At 41.1% G+C, this 15,868-nt stretch overlaps 1 protein-coding gene across 3 annotated transcripts in view; it reads right to left on the minus strand.

Moving 5' to 3' along the window:
• The window catches only part of LOC147200870 (receptor-type tyrosine-protein phosphatase gamma-like), a 365,530-nt gene that overhangs the window by 13,405 nt on the left and 336,257 nt on the right, over window positions 1–15,868 (minus strand). For all 3 annotated transcript variants that reach the window (XM_086118198.1, XM_086118200.1, XM_086118199.1), the window contains 6 exons: window positions 11,633–11,726; window positions 9,840–9,916; window positions 9,405–9,533; window positions 5,877–6,023; window positions 4,634–4,776; window positions 2,857–2,992 (listed from right to left, as the gene is read on the minus strand). In XM_086118198.1, the coding sequence (XP_085974324.1) occupies window positions 2,857–2,992; window positions 4,634–4,776; window positions 5,877–6,023; window positions 9,405–9,533; window positions 9,840–9,916; window positions 11,633–11,726 (726 nt within the window). The remainder of the gene's footprint in view (window positions 1–2,856; window positions 2,993–4,633; window positions 4,777–5,876; window positions 6,024–9,404; window positions 9,534–9,839; window positions 9,917–11,632; window positions 11,727–15,868) is intronic.

Raw genomic sequence — 15,868 nt, forward strand, 5'->3', positions numbered from 1 at the left:
TCCGTTGAAAGAGCGGATTGCTCCCATGGTTGCTGAGGCTGCAAGAGAGTATGTGGCTGAGATGATGCAGGACGAAGAGAGGAATGAGACTGTCGAGACTTGCTCAAAAGATATGGTTGATCATCACATGAAAGCAGACCCCCCCACAATGGAGAAATCAACGGGCGAACCCCTTGAGCTGAGTGACCTTCCAAGTTTTGAGATAGGGCCAGAAATTGTTCAGCCAGAAGTCCCGCAGATTCACGTAGAGGACGACCACCCGTCTGAGAGTGCTGGAGCCCTGATCGAAACCCCACCTATGCTAGATGAATCAATTGGCAGTAATAGAGAATCCCAGAACAACGGCCCTCCCCTCGGAGAAGTTCCTGTTGCACTTTTTGATGATGCTAAGGAATGTCATCAAGTCCGACGCTCACAGAGAAACGGAGAACCGCCTGAGAGATTGCAGTACGCTCAGTTAGGAGTGCCATTGCTCACTGCTGCGAAAGCTCTTCTTCATGAATTGAGCGTGGTTATTGCGGAAACATTGCAGCCACACTGCTGCGTTGTTCATGATATAATGCTGAAGGAAAACCATGCGTGTAGGTGTTCCGAGACGTGCACACCTTCTGGGGGGGAGGGTGTAACCCGGATTATGGCATGAGGCAATGGGGAGTGGACTTAACCAAAATCTATATTGACTAAAAGAGTAGCGTCGTTAAAATTTGCTTAATTAAACAGAACTGAATATTGCCGTGGCCCGAACGAATCAGGGCACAGAATACTAGTGGGGTGTCAGCGAATGAGAGGTGCTGTTTTTCACCTTCGTGACGTCACGAACGTGCGGCGCAACCTATCTCGCTCTTTTTTCTGACGGGACCTGAACGCGAACGGACGTATTCTTCGACTGTTGTAAATAAGTGTTTCGGAAGAAAAAGAGAGTCATTCTACGCAGTGAGTGTGCTCAGAGGCTTGAACGTGTTATGCGCATTTCGTTTAAAATCACTTGTTGCTAAAATGTAGTCACCTTCCTTAGACCTCGAGCACTGTGCCTGGCTAACGTAGCCGTTAGCTTTCCGTACCGCTGGGATATCGCCGACCGTATAACGTCGTCGGAGTCTCATTCGACATTCTTCTGGTGAGTGTACATGAATGTCAAAATTAACGTCTCACCGTACTTGGAATTAAGTACTTAATATTAATTACTGTAGTTATTTTATTGCCGGCGCTCGTGTGCTCTCGGCCCTATTAGGCCGGGTCTTTTGTGGAGTTCTAATTGAGGACAGCGCTGGGATTAGCGTGCCTTCAGTGGAGTGGATTCCATTACGGTGCCCTGACTTCTACCAAGTGCTGGAAAAGGGGGTACAGTGGTGGTGGCGAGCCAACCAAAGAACATACAGTATATTACATTTGATGCACTTTATTTTATTTTATTTGTGTTGGTGATGTTTAGAAGAATTTATTTTGTACGACAGGAGTTGACAAGAACATTTTGTGCTTAGTTATTTCATTCAGATTGAAAGAAAAAAAAAGAAACTCACACCGGTGTTGAGAAAGGTGATCACCAATTATTTTGCTTGAAGGAAAGGTCAACTAAGAGGTTGAGACTAAATTGGATTTATTTACCTTTTTGTCACTGTGTTTGTCGTGATAATAATTTTGTTGTCATGTGTTTATGTTTGATATAAAAGGTAATTGTTTTACAACTGTTGTCTTGTTTCTTTGCCCATGCCACCCCCTCAATGGTGACATCATTGGCTCCAGTGAATCGAACCTAGTGTCCCCTTACTGGTCCAAGTAGAAACCCGTTGTCTGCCCCAGAGTGTTTCATCATCTCTAGCAATTATAAAACAGACGTAGCCCGTGTTACAGTTAGAAATGTCACTCGTAGTTTCAGACACAACACGCATTGCTTGGTATAAAATGGCTACAAAACGGACCTTTACAGACCAAGGCTCTTCACAAGGAGTTAAGAAAAGAAAAGCCGATCATATTTCACAATTTCTTTCCCTTTTTTTTCTTTCCACGCTGACTATTTGAAGTGTCAAATAAGTGTATGCTCATACTTATGCACTTCTGGAATAAAAATTAAAAGTACACATTTACGTTTTCTGTGTGTGTTTGTGTTTACGTCTGAGATCAACTTTGCTAGAGTGAAAAGTACCCTGTTGTGAAAAAATTCTGGCTGCAAACATGATTTTGTTGTCGAGGAGTTCTACTGTACATCCAGAATGCCGGCGCCCACCTTCTCACCCACACCGCCACCTGTGATCACATCACCGCCATCCTTAAAAACCTTCCCCGTTCCCCAGCATATTTAGTTTCAACTCATCCTACTCAAAGCTCTTGACAATCAGGCCCCATCCTACCTCTCCGACCTTCTTCACCCATTCACTCCTTCCCGCAACCTCCGCTCCTCAAATGCAAACCTCCTCGCCATCCCCATGACCAAGCTCAAAACCTGGGGAACTCGAGAGTTCTCTATCGCCACCCCGACCCTCTGGAACCCTTTACCTCAACACATCCGCAAGTGTACTGACTTCCCATCCTTCAAATCATTTCTTATAACTCACCGGTTCCGCTATACTTTTAACATCTTTTATCACTTTTCCCCATTTCTGCTGTGTTTTGATTTGTCGAAATGTGTTTGTTTTAAAATGTGTATACTTTGTTTTAAAGTGTACGTTTTTAATCCTGTGTTGCTCAATTCTTGTTGTAAAAGTGTCTTTGAGTACTATGAAAAGCACTTTTGAATAAAATGTATTATTATTGTTATTATTATTATTATTATTATTATCATTATTATAAGGCTGCTGAGAGATCATAGGAGCATCTAGTTCATTGGAGGGGTCACCTGAACTAAAGGGCCAGACTCACCATGTCTGTGAAGACTCCTGGCCTCATGAGGTTGATCATCTTGGCCACTTGATAGACATCGACAACCCCCTCACTTTCGAGTTGCTGAGACAGTGTGATAAGGGCACACAGCAAACCTGCCGAGACTGCTCCAAACCTGACAACCGCGTACACAATACTGGGGGTAAGCATTGTTCTCCCAACAGTATTTCCAAATACCTTCAGATGCAAAGAGGAACAACACGGAGGGCATGGACCTTGAAAGAATATTGAAAATTCTGCCGAGGAAAAGGTATGAGAACATTTTTACTTATAACTGAAAAATGAAACACAGTTGAAAATAAAAATCTGTTACAGTCCCATCATACTCAGTGGGTGTGAATCGGGTGGGACCACGGCGATAGCCGAGACAGTTCTCAAGAAAGGCAAATGCTACCCCCCTGTGGTTGTGTTGTGGCATTTGCACTTGTTTTGACCTGCCGCGGCCACCGTACTGATCCCGCCCAGGGCCGGCTCACTCCCACTGAGTTTGAGGGCAGATGTAAAGCTGCACGTAGGTCACAGGACTGCCCAAATAAAACAAATACATGTTGAAATCACGATTGAAACAAATTGATAAAAACGGGAATAAATATTGAAACAAAAATGAAAAGAAACAGGGAAACAAGTTAGGAAATATTAAAATAAATGAAATGTTGAAAAAACAATGTGACCCTATATATGTATATGCACATATAAAGAAATGACATTTTGGCGTTTTGTTATTTTAATGACGTAATAAAATTATAATTTAAAGAACTGCATTTGAGCTTTACTTGGGTTATCTTGGTCTATTTACTTATTTTATTTTATTTTTAAAACATTGAAGTCGAGAGAAAAAAAAGGGAAAACGGTTACTCGTGGCACTGTTCAGACACCCTTCATGTGCAGCTCAGCCAGGGAAGAAAGCCACTCGCAGTTCAGTTATCTCATGCGTTTTAAGATCCGTTCGTGAGTGAAAGGAGATGAGGATGACAGCTGAGACTGGTGTGTGAGGCTCCCTGGAGGACAGCGGGTAGCCTTAACCATGGGAGAGGTCTCCTCCTCTATTAACGGCACTGTCGGCAGAGTTGCAGAGAAGAACGCTAACAGCTCACGCCCGGCTAAGTAATGAGCATGAAGTCAATTAGGGTGAGCTTTCACTGACAGTTTGTGAGGCGGCTACAAGCTGACTTGCACCATAGAAAGTGGATGAAGCATTCAATTACTCACTTCTCCTAAAGGCGCAAGATGCACTTCATTATTTGTCATAAATAAACATGAGCAGAGTGTTGTCAAGAACAGCAATGCTATGAACAATTTCATTATGTCTAATTGGGCACTTTGCTCAGGCATCTTCAGGGGAAAAAATATCAAGGGCTACCACTTAATTGATGGTGATGGTGACAATTTGGAGATTTCCTTTTTTCATTGGTGTTGACAGTGCCTGAGAGCTAGACCCTGGTGCCGTTTAAGCACTGCCCTAATTGGCCACTCCAGTTGGCCAATGGAACAATATGCTTTGCTGAGCTTCTTAAGTCTATGTATCTACCGTTGAAATTGCAAATATCTGAATAGAAAATTTGCAACAGTCTAAAGAAAATTGTAAACAGTACAAATTTAGCATGGATGCTAAAATTTTAGCCTAAAAACATCTGAATTCTGAAAATGTATTCAGCAAACTTCTTCCTCTGTGGGAAATATTTTTTGAAACAAACATACATACAAATTTGACTGTTGACATGATTGGCAGAATGAAGAGGAGCGGTTATAGACTGACTCATCATGGATGATGGTTGGTCCGTCACGGATGGCTGCCTCTTCCTTGATGATGTCGATCAGTTCAAAAGTGCTGCTGATGGGCATGTCAGGATTTGGCCACCTGGGGCACTGAAAGTGTCGCACCTCTAATACGTAATCATCCTGGTAGTCAGACAAAGAGTGAACCAACAAGAGAGAAGGAAATGTGTTACTGGACTACCTGCAAGCCCTGGTTAAAAAATAATCATCTCATATCCAATCCACCTGCCTACACTTTTTAATATTTAACATTCAGATGTGTGGTGTTATTTTTCCATTAGTACATGTTTTTGAGATGCACACCATTTGCCCAGATTTCCCAGGAGTGAAAGAACAACACCTTGTAAACAAAATTAACAGGAAATAAGTCACAGTTGGCAGTGGCATACTATACCGACAAAACTGCTTTCCTCCGCAATGGAAACACTCATAAACAGCTTTGCAAACATAACTTGGAGAACATGGTAAATCATACTCATGCAGTATATTTTGGTATTTTCATACATTGTATAATTTGATCAATAATGCTAAATATTTGAGGGGGGGGGCTTTTCATGGCTCTGGTTTTATGTGTAAATATGTTAACTATGCTGAAACAGACATGCTTAAGGACCTATTTACCAAAAGTTATCCATACATGCATCCCTTTTCTAATCCACGTTTCCTCATAAGGGTCACGAGCGAGCTCGAGCCTATCCCAGCTGTCTTTGGGCAGTAGGAGGGGTACACCCTGAATTGGTTGCCAGCCAATTGCAGGGCAAACAGAGACAAACAGCCATTCACACTCACAATCCTAAAGACAATTTAAGCAGGCATGTCCAGCTGGGCCTGGAGGGCCGCTGTCCTGCCTGTTTTCCAGATCTCTCGGTGGCAACACACCTGATTCAGGTGATCAGCTCATCAGTCAGCTCTGAAGCAGCATTAGCAACACACCTGATTCAGGTGTGTTGCTTCTGGGAGTGCTGGAAAACAGGCAGGACATCGGCCCTTGAGGACCGACTTTGGACACCCCTGATTTAGAGTGTTCCATTAACCTGCCATGCATGTTTTTAGAATGTGGGACTAAACCTGGAGAAAAGTCACGCAGGCACGGGAAGAACATGCAAACTACACACAGACCCAGAATCAAATCCGTGGCCTCTATACAGTGTATGAGACAAAACACTGTCGTTCACAATTTATGAATACTAGCGCTTGATTGTGACCAGATGCGCGCAAGCAACCTGTGTAGCTTCCAGGATGAAGTCATGGATGCTGATCTGTTCCTCACTGGACAAGCAGAGTATGTCTTGGCTGATGAGGGTGACAGTGAAGGCTTCACAGATCATGGCCTCCTCCCGACTGGGCCAATACACAAACTCATCCTCTGCCTGAAGAATAAAATCACAATGTTTTGTCTTGTTCTACTCCCCATTCAATGTTCTTACTTCAAGCTGAATACATAGGTTACTGAATGAAGGTGTAAACCTTCATTCTTAAAAAGAATGAAGGTTTCTTTTTTAAATACGTTTCACAGAAAACTATAATATCTCATGTCCACTTTTAGGGTTCAAGCAGCAAGGGTTCATTTATATTGTACCATTCTCCTTCAAAATGTGTTTATCTGCAGATAAAGGTATCTTAAACAGTACCTCATAATGTTATGGACTAGCAGTGTTGATAAATTAATTACTGGTTTAAGTCCTAAATAAAGGCGGAATGACAAAACGACAACTGATCATGGAAACAAGTTGTTTTGCTTTCATTCAATACTATTATGGAATGATGTTATTAACTATTAAGGGGCCAATCACATGAACATTGTGAAAATTAAAAGGCCATTATTCATCTATGCATTTTACAATTACCAGTAATATAATAATGATTATTATTATTGTTGTTGTTATTATGTCTATTAAGGATTATTGCTTGATAAGATATTCCTGCTTCACTTTATTACTAGGGTGCAGATATAGGAGCTGCCATGTCTTTAAATGGCTGGCGACAAGGCCAGGGCTTAACTGGCCTCTGCCCAGCCAAGTGGGATATTTTACAGCCAATCCGTCACCATCGTCAGGGCACTCAGTGGAGAAAATGGATGGACAGAGGATGGATGGAGCTGCACACACGCCAGTAATGGTTCATGGGGGGAAAGAATCATTCCGAGCACGGTACGCAGACGGTTGTTTGTCAAGTTTTAAAGTCACAAAATCCCGTATGGTTCCACACAGACGCACTCGTTGAGAATAAAAGGCAGCGAAAGCAGGAAGGTTATAGCACAGCCACAAAGCCAGTGTATACCATTGCCTTTGAAAAGAACGGGTAGTTTACAGTCTTTTCCCGACTCCCGTCGTTTGAAACAAACCTGGTAGTTCTGGTGTCGATCTCCCAGTATTTATGATTTCCTGCTTTGTTTGAAAGTCCAACTTTGAAAAATTTCTTAGTTTAGAAATTAAATCCTCCATTTTCAGGGCGAGAAATGACAGCTTGTAGGCTCGCACAGCACACTTTACTTTTTGCACACGTGTTCACCTGACTAATAAAAGGCTATCAGGCTGCTCATCGTCATTGCCTTCCTTGAGGCAGAGGTACTGGCTACCTCAAGGAAAGCATTTCCCCTGTGGATTTGTGTCATAATGGCTGTCCACGCCACACATTTATTTAAGCAGGAAATACAGAATTTCTGCAATTTTTACTAAAAAATGGTCAAAATACATTCACACCAAAATCATAGTCCCGAGGACAATTATGAATACGTGTGTTATTCCATTATTTCATTTCTTTTTCCTCTCATGATGAGAGGGGAGGCACAGCCTCACCTGCCTCCCCTGAATGCACATCACTAAGCTTTTCAAGTATCTAGTACAACTTTTACTTTCTCCTCTCTAACATAATTTTATATCAATATGCCTGCCGTTAATTAAATCTGAAACCCTTATAAGGCATGGCACAATATGATTTTCTCCCTTTCTCCCTGCCAACCAACAAATACGAATAATGCTAATAAAGAAAACTTTCTACATAAAAATAAAAACAATTGATTATACCGTAATCACTCTAAATGATGATTAAAACTGAATAAAAAAACTCTTGGAATGTACAACAATAATAATGTTCCAACATTGAATTTACGAGTATTCAAAGACATGTTCTATATAAGACTACAGGGCAGAGGTGGAAGGACAGTTGAAATGAAGGAGACAATTATCGGTAGGAAGAGGAGCCCACATCCGTTCACATTGGAGGGAAAGAGGCGGCAAGGAAAAATAATTTCTTCAGAACCCACATCGTTGACAATCTCACCAAACTCACAACACAGCTACTTCTCAAGAGAGCCCACATGAAACTGTACTTTGACTATTGAAAAAGCTTTGGACGTCAACCAAAGTCATAAGCAACTTCGACAGAGTTTCACTGGAAAGTGTTATCAGCAGTTCCGTCCACACAGGGGCAGGAACAAGGCATGGGCCGATTGTGAGATTGACCATGTCCCATGGTTTTAAAAAGTCACCATTTCAATAACTCTCACCGGAAATGCCTTCCTCTTTTCTTTTTTGACGGTACAGTCATACCTCAGTTTTCGAATGTCTCTATTCTCGAATAATTCCGTTTTCGACCAGAAAATCTGAGATTTTTACACCTCGGATTTCGACCGAAAATCGGTTTTCGACCAAACTAAGCAAACCTGAATACGCCACTCGACTCCTCTCGGCTTCCTAACGCGAGGAAGTGACGCTTCCTCGTGTGACGTTCATTGTGAGCAGATGTGTTTGTTGTGATCTACGCAAATCTGACAGTTTAAAAAAAAAATAATATATATATATATATACGGTATATACAGTATATATATATATATATATATGGAGAAAGAGAGAGAGAGAGAGAGAGAGAGAGAGAGAGAGAGAGAGAGATACACCTAATGGGTAATATTCAATGGAACGAAATGTTGTTTTTATTGACCCAATTATTACAAAAGAGAAAATTTCAGAACTGTGATTCAATACTGTGACACGCAGTAAGATATTAAATGGGGTTCAAGTCAGGTGAGTTTGCTGTTGTTAAACGGCTACGATGGATGGAGGGTGTCACTGACAGTTTTCTGCACAACCCTCAAGTCAGCAGTCTTCCCCATGATTCGGAAGCCTCCTAAACCAGAGTGACACCTTTTGAAGGCTAAGGAAAATCCCTGCTGGTGTTTTGCCTAGATTATCTGACAAGATTGGGACATGGAGCATCCTGCGTTGAATTTTGTCATGATATTCTACTTTAATGAAATACAGATTTATCTATTTTTTGTTTCTTTTACATTGTGTGTGTGTGTGTTTACTAATTCTGATGTCCCTTATTTTTTTTATCTATTTACTTTTTTACTGTATTTTCGTGTTTTCTAATCTGGTGAACTGAAGCATGTAATAATTTCACAATATACTGTAATTTTTAACCTTTTTTTTTTAAATCCGCACAAGTCGATAAGTTGACTTGAATATCAAATATGAATAGTCATATCTTTGCAGCTTTGAGGAAAAAGAAACAAATAACATGGGTTGTTTTGTTGTAATTTACCCAATGGTGGAAAAGATTTTAATCCCGACACTCAAAATGTGTTTATCCGATGTAAGCACTTGTTCTGTAGTACAGTCAAGAACACATTGCAGTTTTGAGTTCATCAACAATAGGCCTAAAGCAGACGAGCGGCGCACACTCCTCAGTTTTGCATCACAAAACAATTGTAATGGCTGTATGTGCATGTTTATGTCTGTAATGCATCTTACCAGTCCATGGTTGGCAGGCAACATGACAATGATTTGTGCATTATGGTCCCAGATCATTCTCCAGAAATCTTTTGTGGTGTGAGGCAGAGGATGTTGGGTAATGATGAATTCATTACTACGGTAGTAACTCTGTGGGAGGCGGGGAAAAAAAAATTCAGAGGAAAACTAATGCACATACATGCATACACACAAAATGGCATAAATAAGATTCATTTGTAGTGAAGTTCCGCTTCAAAGACATTTCTATACAACGGCATTCCATTATTATTTTTCAATGCAACAATGTATTCTTTTCCTCTCGCTAAAATTTTTCAGTCCGGGATACACATTTATCATGAATACACAAAATTTAAGTGTGTAACCAAGTTGAGGACATGAATTCACATTGGTGCATTGTGTGAACGGAGGAGTTTGGGAAGAACAGGAAGTACTGACCATGATGTAAGAGGCGTTAATGTAATCGCTGCCCTTGATGCCAGGCAAAGGGGCTAACCTCACCCTTGCTTGTTCCGCTGTTCAATTAGACAGAAATGAAATAAGCCATAAACAGATTGGCAATTTGAGTTTGGTAAACCAACATTGAAAAGTCGGGTACAATACGGGAAGTCAAAATAATGTGACACTTTGCATGTGAGAGTTACAGAGACTTCCCTTCCCCTTTGCAAAATGCATTGTTCTCATTTGCAAACTGAATTACATGCTGATGGTATGGAAACATGTAAAACTGAAAGCTTGCAATTCAAATCTCTTTAGAACCTTAACACATTTCTGAAGCGACTGAATCTTCGATACATCTTTACAAGCTTTGTGTGGCTACATATGAGCAGTTGATGCTATTCTTCTGGATGTTCATCCTAACTTCAAGGACAGAGACAGGCAACGGGTATTCCCAGGGCCAAATGCCGCTTGTGGCCACATTATGAATGGCTCTAGTTTTTTGTTTTTTTTAACTTCTAAAAATGTTTTTGTGACTGCACTTATAAGACTTCTGCTGTAATAACATTGTTCACCACCAGATGGCAGACATAGTACCTCCACTATGAGGCCACGACGAAGCAACACCAAGGGCAAATCAAAAATCAAGAAAGTCTTTCAAGTAAAATTGGAAGCAGGTTCACTGAATTAAAATGCATATCTATGTGTTTAGTTTGCTTGAAGACGCTACCACCAAAGAAAGACTTCAACTGAAGTTGTCATGACAACACTGATCGCAAAAGTACACAAATAGTGATCCACCCCCTGAGCCCTCCACAAGAATCGTTGACAGGTCATTTAAAGTGCACGAGGAGTCAGACAGGTGGCCTATACATTTCAGGATTTTTATTGACATGCAGGACAACCCCCCCGCCCCCACACACACGCTGCTCAGCAGCTTTGTGCCACCTTTGAACTGCATTTTTTTTTTATGCATAACAGTTCTTTGCCCTGAAAAAAAAGGTTTATGATCATGTCTTGTTGAAAGCTTAGGTTTGCATTTGAGTATTTAAGTATATTAAGGTAATGTGACTTAGAATGGTTAAAAAAAAATCATATGGGATGTACACATTTTAGCCACACTTAAATTGGTGTTTTTGGCATACATCTGCTGAGGAAAAATAGTGGCCTCCCTCCACCATTTAAGTCACCCTTCCCCGCTCTATAGAAGACGGGGTGGCTAATATCAATCTCCATGTTCATTCTTTTCATTATCATGGGATTCATTGCAGGATTGGGTGCTTTTATTTCAGTCAGAGACTTGTCCCAAGGAACCCTCTTTATAGTCTGCAACCTGGTTTTTCCATTGCATTGTACTTCAACATTACACTCATCATTCTCACTAAAATTTTCTTTCAGTCTCTGCACCTGAGGGCAACCACGGTGTGGACAGCAATCCTTCTTTATTGAACAGGTAAAGCATGTTGAGTGAGACGTATTTTGGTTCAAGACAGTAATCTGTACTCCTTACACGGTCTCAGGATGCACTGCATTAAAACTGAAGTCGTGCATTACCTTGCATCACCAAGTTCTGCTTTTATGAAAAATCCAAGGCATAATGCAATGCACCTAGTCTGATCTAGTCAATAGGAATAAATTTTGATGAGTGGTACACCTTGTAGCATTTTCACATTATGTAAATGCTTATTGACAAAGTACAAACGCTGGTACATATCCCTGATCATTCTTTTAGGATTTGTGTTCCTGCTTCAGGCAATAACTGGAATATTATTGAACCAAAATCCAAGACTTACATGGGACGACTGAGGAAATTCGATTTTTCTCTTTGTTGCACTCCTTCTGAGAACTGAAGCACTCCTTGAAACTGGCATTGCACTGGGTAATCAACTAAAAACATAATGGAAGAAAGGCGGCATTGCCATTTTAGAATTTCAACCAACAATGGAAAATAACATGTATTCAAAACAACATTCAAACTAACAGTACATCATTCTGACCCAGTGAAAACACTTAAAACTTACCTCACGACAAGTAATAGACGACTGTTGATCCAAAGGTTAAGAATTCCAACATGCCCTTCAGCATAAAATGTGTTCAAAATGACAAAATATTTTTTTGCATACATTGTGTGTGCACTTTTTGCAGGTAGACATTCAGTAGGGTCGCGAGGGGTGCTGGAGCCTATCCCAGCTGTCTTCGGGAAGTAGGCGGGGGACACCCTGAATCGGTTGCCAGCCAATCACAGGGCACACAGAGACGAACAACCATCCACGCCCACACTCACACCTAGGGACAATTTAGAGTGTTCAATCAGCCTGCCATGCATGTTTTTGGAATGTGGGAGGAAACCGGAGTACCGGGAGAACACCCACGCAGGCCCGGGGAGAACATGCAAACTCCACACAGGGAGGCCGGAGCTGGAATTGAACCTGGTACCTCTGCACTGTGAAGTCGACGTGCTAACCACTGGACTACCGGGCCGCGTGCAGATAGAAATGTGTTCTCCAATATGGTTGGGTGACCAAGCGTCCTGTTTTGCTGGGACAAATCCACTTTTTAAATCCACAGACTACAGGGCAGAGGTGGAAGGACAGTTGAAATGAAGGAGACAATTATCGGTAGGAAGAGGAGCACACATCCGTTCACATTGGAGGGAAAGAGGCGGCAAGGAATAATAATTTCTTCAGAACCCACATCGTTGACAATCTCACCAAACTCACAACACAGCTACTTCTCAAGAGAGCCCACATGAAACTGTACTTTGACTATTGAAAAAGCTTTGGACGTCAACCAAAGTCATAAGCAACTTCGACAGAGTTTCACTGGAAAGTGTTATCAGCAGTTCCGTCCACACAGGGGCAGGAACAAGGCATGGGCCGATTGTGAGATTGACCATGTCCCATGGTTTTAAAAAGTCACCATTTCAATAACTCTCACCGGAAATGCCTTCCTCTTTTCTTTTTTGACGGTACAGTCATACCTCGGTTTTCGAACGTCTCTATTCTCGAATAATTCCGTTTTCGACCAGAAAATCTGAGATTTTTACACCTCGGATTACGACCGAAAATCGGTTTTCGACCAAACTAAGCAAACCTGAATACGCCACTCGACTCCTCTCGGCTTCCTTACGCGAGGAAGTGACGCTTCCTCGTGTGACGTTCATTGTGAGCAGATGTGTTTGTTGTGATCTACGCAAATCTGACTGTTTTTTATATATATATATATATATATATATATATATATATATATATATATATATATATATATATATATATATATATATATATATATATATATATATATATATAGCCACTTACCCAAGTGTCCATCAAATGTGGCATATACCAAGGTGATGCACTCTCCCCACTGCTGTTCTGCATAGGACTGAACCCCCTAAGCCAAGTAATCACCAAGACAGGCTATGGATACCGCCTCAGAAATGGAGCTACAATCAGTCACCTCCTCTACATGGATGACATAAAGCTGTATGCTAAAAGCAAAAGGGACATAGACTCCCTGATCCACACAACCAGGATCTACAGCAGCGACATCGGGATGTCATTCGGACTTGAGAAATGTAGTCGGATGGTGACTAAAAGAGGAAAGGTAGTCCGCACTGAAGGGGTCTCACTCCCTGAAGGAACAATAGCAGACATTGAGGACAGCTACAAGTACCTCGGTATACCACAAGCCAATGGCAACCTCGAACTGGAAACAAGGAAAGCGGCTATGGCCAAATACCTTCAGCGAGTGAGGCAAGTCCTAAGAAGCCAGTTCAATGGCAAGAAGTTGAACACCCTGTCAGGGTTCCGGGAGGGTTTTATGAATTTATGAACATATTCAGCTTTAATAGGTTTTCACAGGACCGTTTAGCATGTGTTTACAAAGTAATTTGACGAATGTTTTACCCGACAAATGAGGGGCGGAGTTTATTAAATTAAATGAACATATCTTTTACTAAACATTTCATGAAGCACCTTAGAAACTAAACTAAAGCTTTAACAAGTAATTGGTATTGAAAAATATAGTAATGGATTTTAAGATTAAACAAGATTTTTAAAGAAATAACTTTTTAAACCATTTACACATGTGCATATAAAATCTAAATTCAATCCCTGCCTACACTTTAAAAACTAAGGAGAGTGCTATTAAATGTGTAAAGAAATGTACTTGATAGCGTCTGCTGTGTTGGGTCTGTCTCAGTGACAGACTGAGGCTGCTGTTGTCTTCTTCTCTGATCCAAACAATGTTGTCTTCTACTCTGATCAAAACAGTGTGTATCCTAGTGGATACCTCATGAATCACACCTTATTAAAAATATTCATTCCGTGTCTTGGAGTTTGAAGCGGATTACGTGGGACAGGAGAAGTGAACTCATCTCTTTTCGTCAATGGACGCTACAGCTTCGTGTTTGCTTTCAAAACTTAGCTTGTAGCAGACGTGTGCACATTTTCAGCATGTCGTCTCTGATCCACTGGTGAAAGGACACTTTGATCCTCTCCTCTTTCATCGAGAACTGCTTCAGACAACAAAGTGTATGCAGAAAAGTGGTGATGATTGCACGACTGTCTGTGTCCTATGTGTTGTGTTGTGTTATTTTTGTTATTTTGACTTCAAAATGGCGCCGCGAGAGTGGCTGCCTTTCCAGCAGCTCCTATATTTTGTTGTTCTACTTCTTCCTTTCATAACTTTGCTGCTGTGAATTGGGAATTTCTCCATTGCGAGACTAATAAAGGTTTTCTTATCTTATCTTATCTTATCTTTTATGCATTTTTTCACATTTAAATGATCCTGCGGGCCTGATCGAACCTTCTTGGGGCCGTTACCGGCCCGTGGGCCCTATATTTGACACCCATGCCTTAAGGGAAAGCAAGTAGTGGCAGTCAGGACAAGTATGTGGAGCAGGCGCATTCAGTTACAAGCGTAAATGCCAATGTTTGCTGCCAAAATAGGTGATAGGTGAATGATGATTGAATGACATCTCGTTCATTTGTCTGTGTCAGTATTCACTGCTGTGCTTGAAGTCACTGCGCCGAGAAGTGCGCTACATTAAACAAGCCAAATACATACTGTAGTCAGTTCCCCCCTGACTACGGTTTGGAGTTGAGGAGAGTGATGACACACAATAAAGTTAACAGTGAGCAAAGCTCACACGTACACGTTTCAATTGCAGATAAAAGTGCCAGTCTGAGATCTCAAACCTTACATGGACACAAAAAAAAAACAAGCTGTATGAGGAGAGCGTTCATCTGCAATGTTGACTAAGCTATTTTATTGTCAGACCCGGGAACACGGAAGAGAAAAGAAAATCATGTGGAAGAACACGACATACTGAAGATTCCACAGCTCCGCTGATGATACACAACTGTATATTGCCGTGTCTCCTGACAACACAGGGCCTATTGATACCTATTGGTATTGTATTTTAGATATTAAGTCATGAATGGCAGAGAATTTCTTACAGTACAATCAGAACAAAACTAAGGTTTTAGTTATTGGCCCTGAGGATCAGATAGAGAAACTTTCACCGAAACTACAGTATCTTAAACCATCACAGTGTGAAGAACTTGGGTGCCATTTTTGACTCTGAGCTTAGTTTTATTCATCATTTAAAAAATGTAAATAAGATTGGTTTTGATCATCTCAAGAATAGAGCCATAGTCCGCCCTTTTCTCTCTCGGGCTAACACGGAAGTGCTGATGTATGCTTTTATTTCCTGTCGCTTAGATTATTGTAATGCCATGCTCTCTGGTTTTCCTAAAAAGACTATTTCAAGCTTAGTGTTACTCCAGAACTCAGCCGCAAGAGTCCTGACAAGGACCAGAGGGCAGGAACACATTAGACCAGTTTTCAAATCGCCGCATTGGCTTCCCTTGTGTTACAGAATTTATTTTGAGGTGCTTTTATTAGTTTTTAAATGTCTAAATCCTGTCAAGATTGCAAAGTTTATAATAACCTATTTGGTTTAGCACTCTCAGTCCATCCAGTCCCGCCAAGTTTGTAGTATAGGTGGAAATGTAAACAACTTT

The sequence above is a fragment of the Hippocampus guttulatus genome, chromosome 8 (assembly GCF_054856545.1).
Source record: "Hippocampus guttulatus isolate MCC_2025c chromosome 8, RoL_Hgut_1.0, whole genome shotgun sequence".
In the NCBI taxonomy this organism is placed as follows: Eukaryota; Metazoa; Chordata; class Actinopteri; order Syngnathiformes; family Syngnathidae; genus Hippocampus; species Hippocampus guttulatus.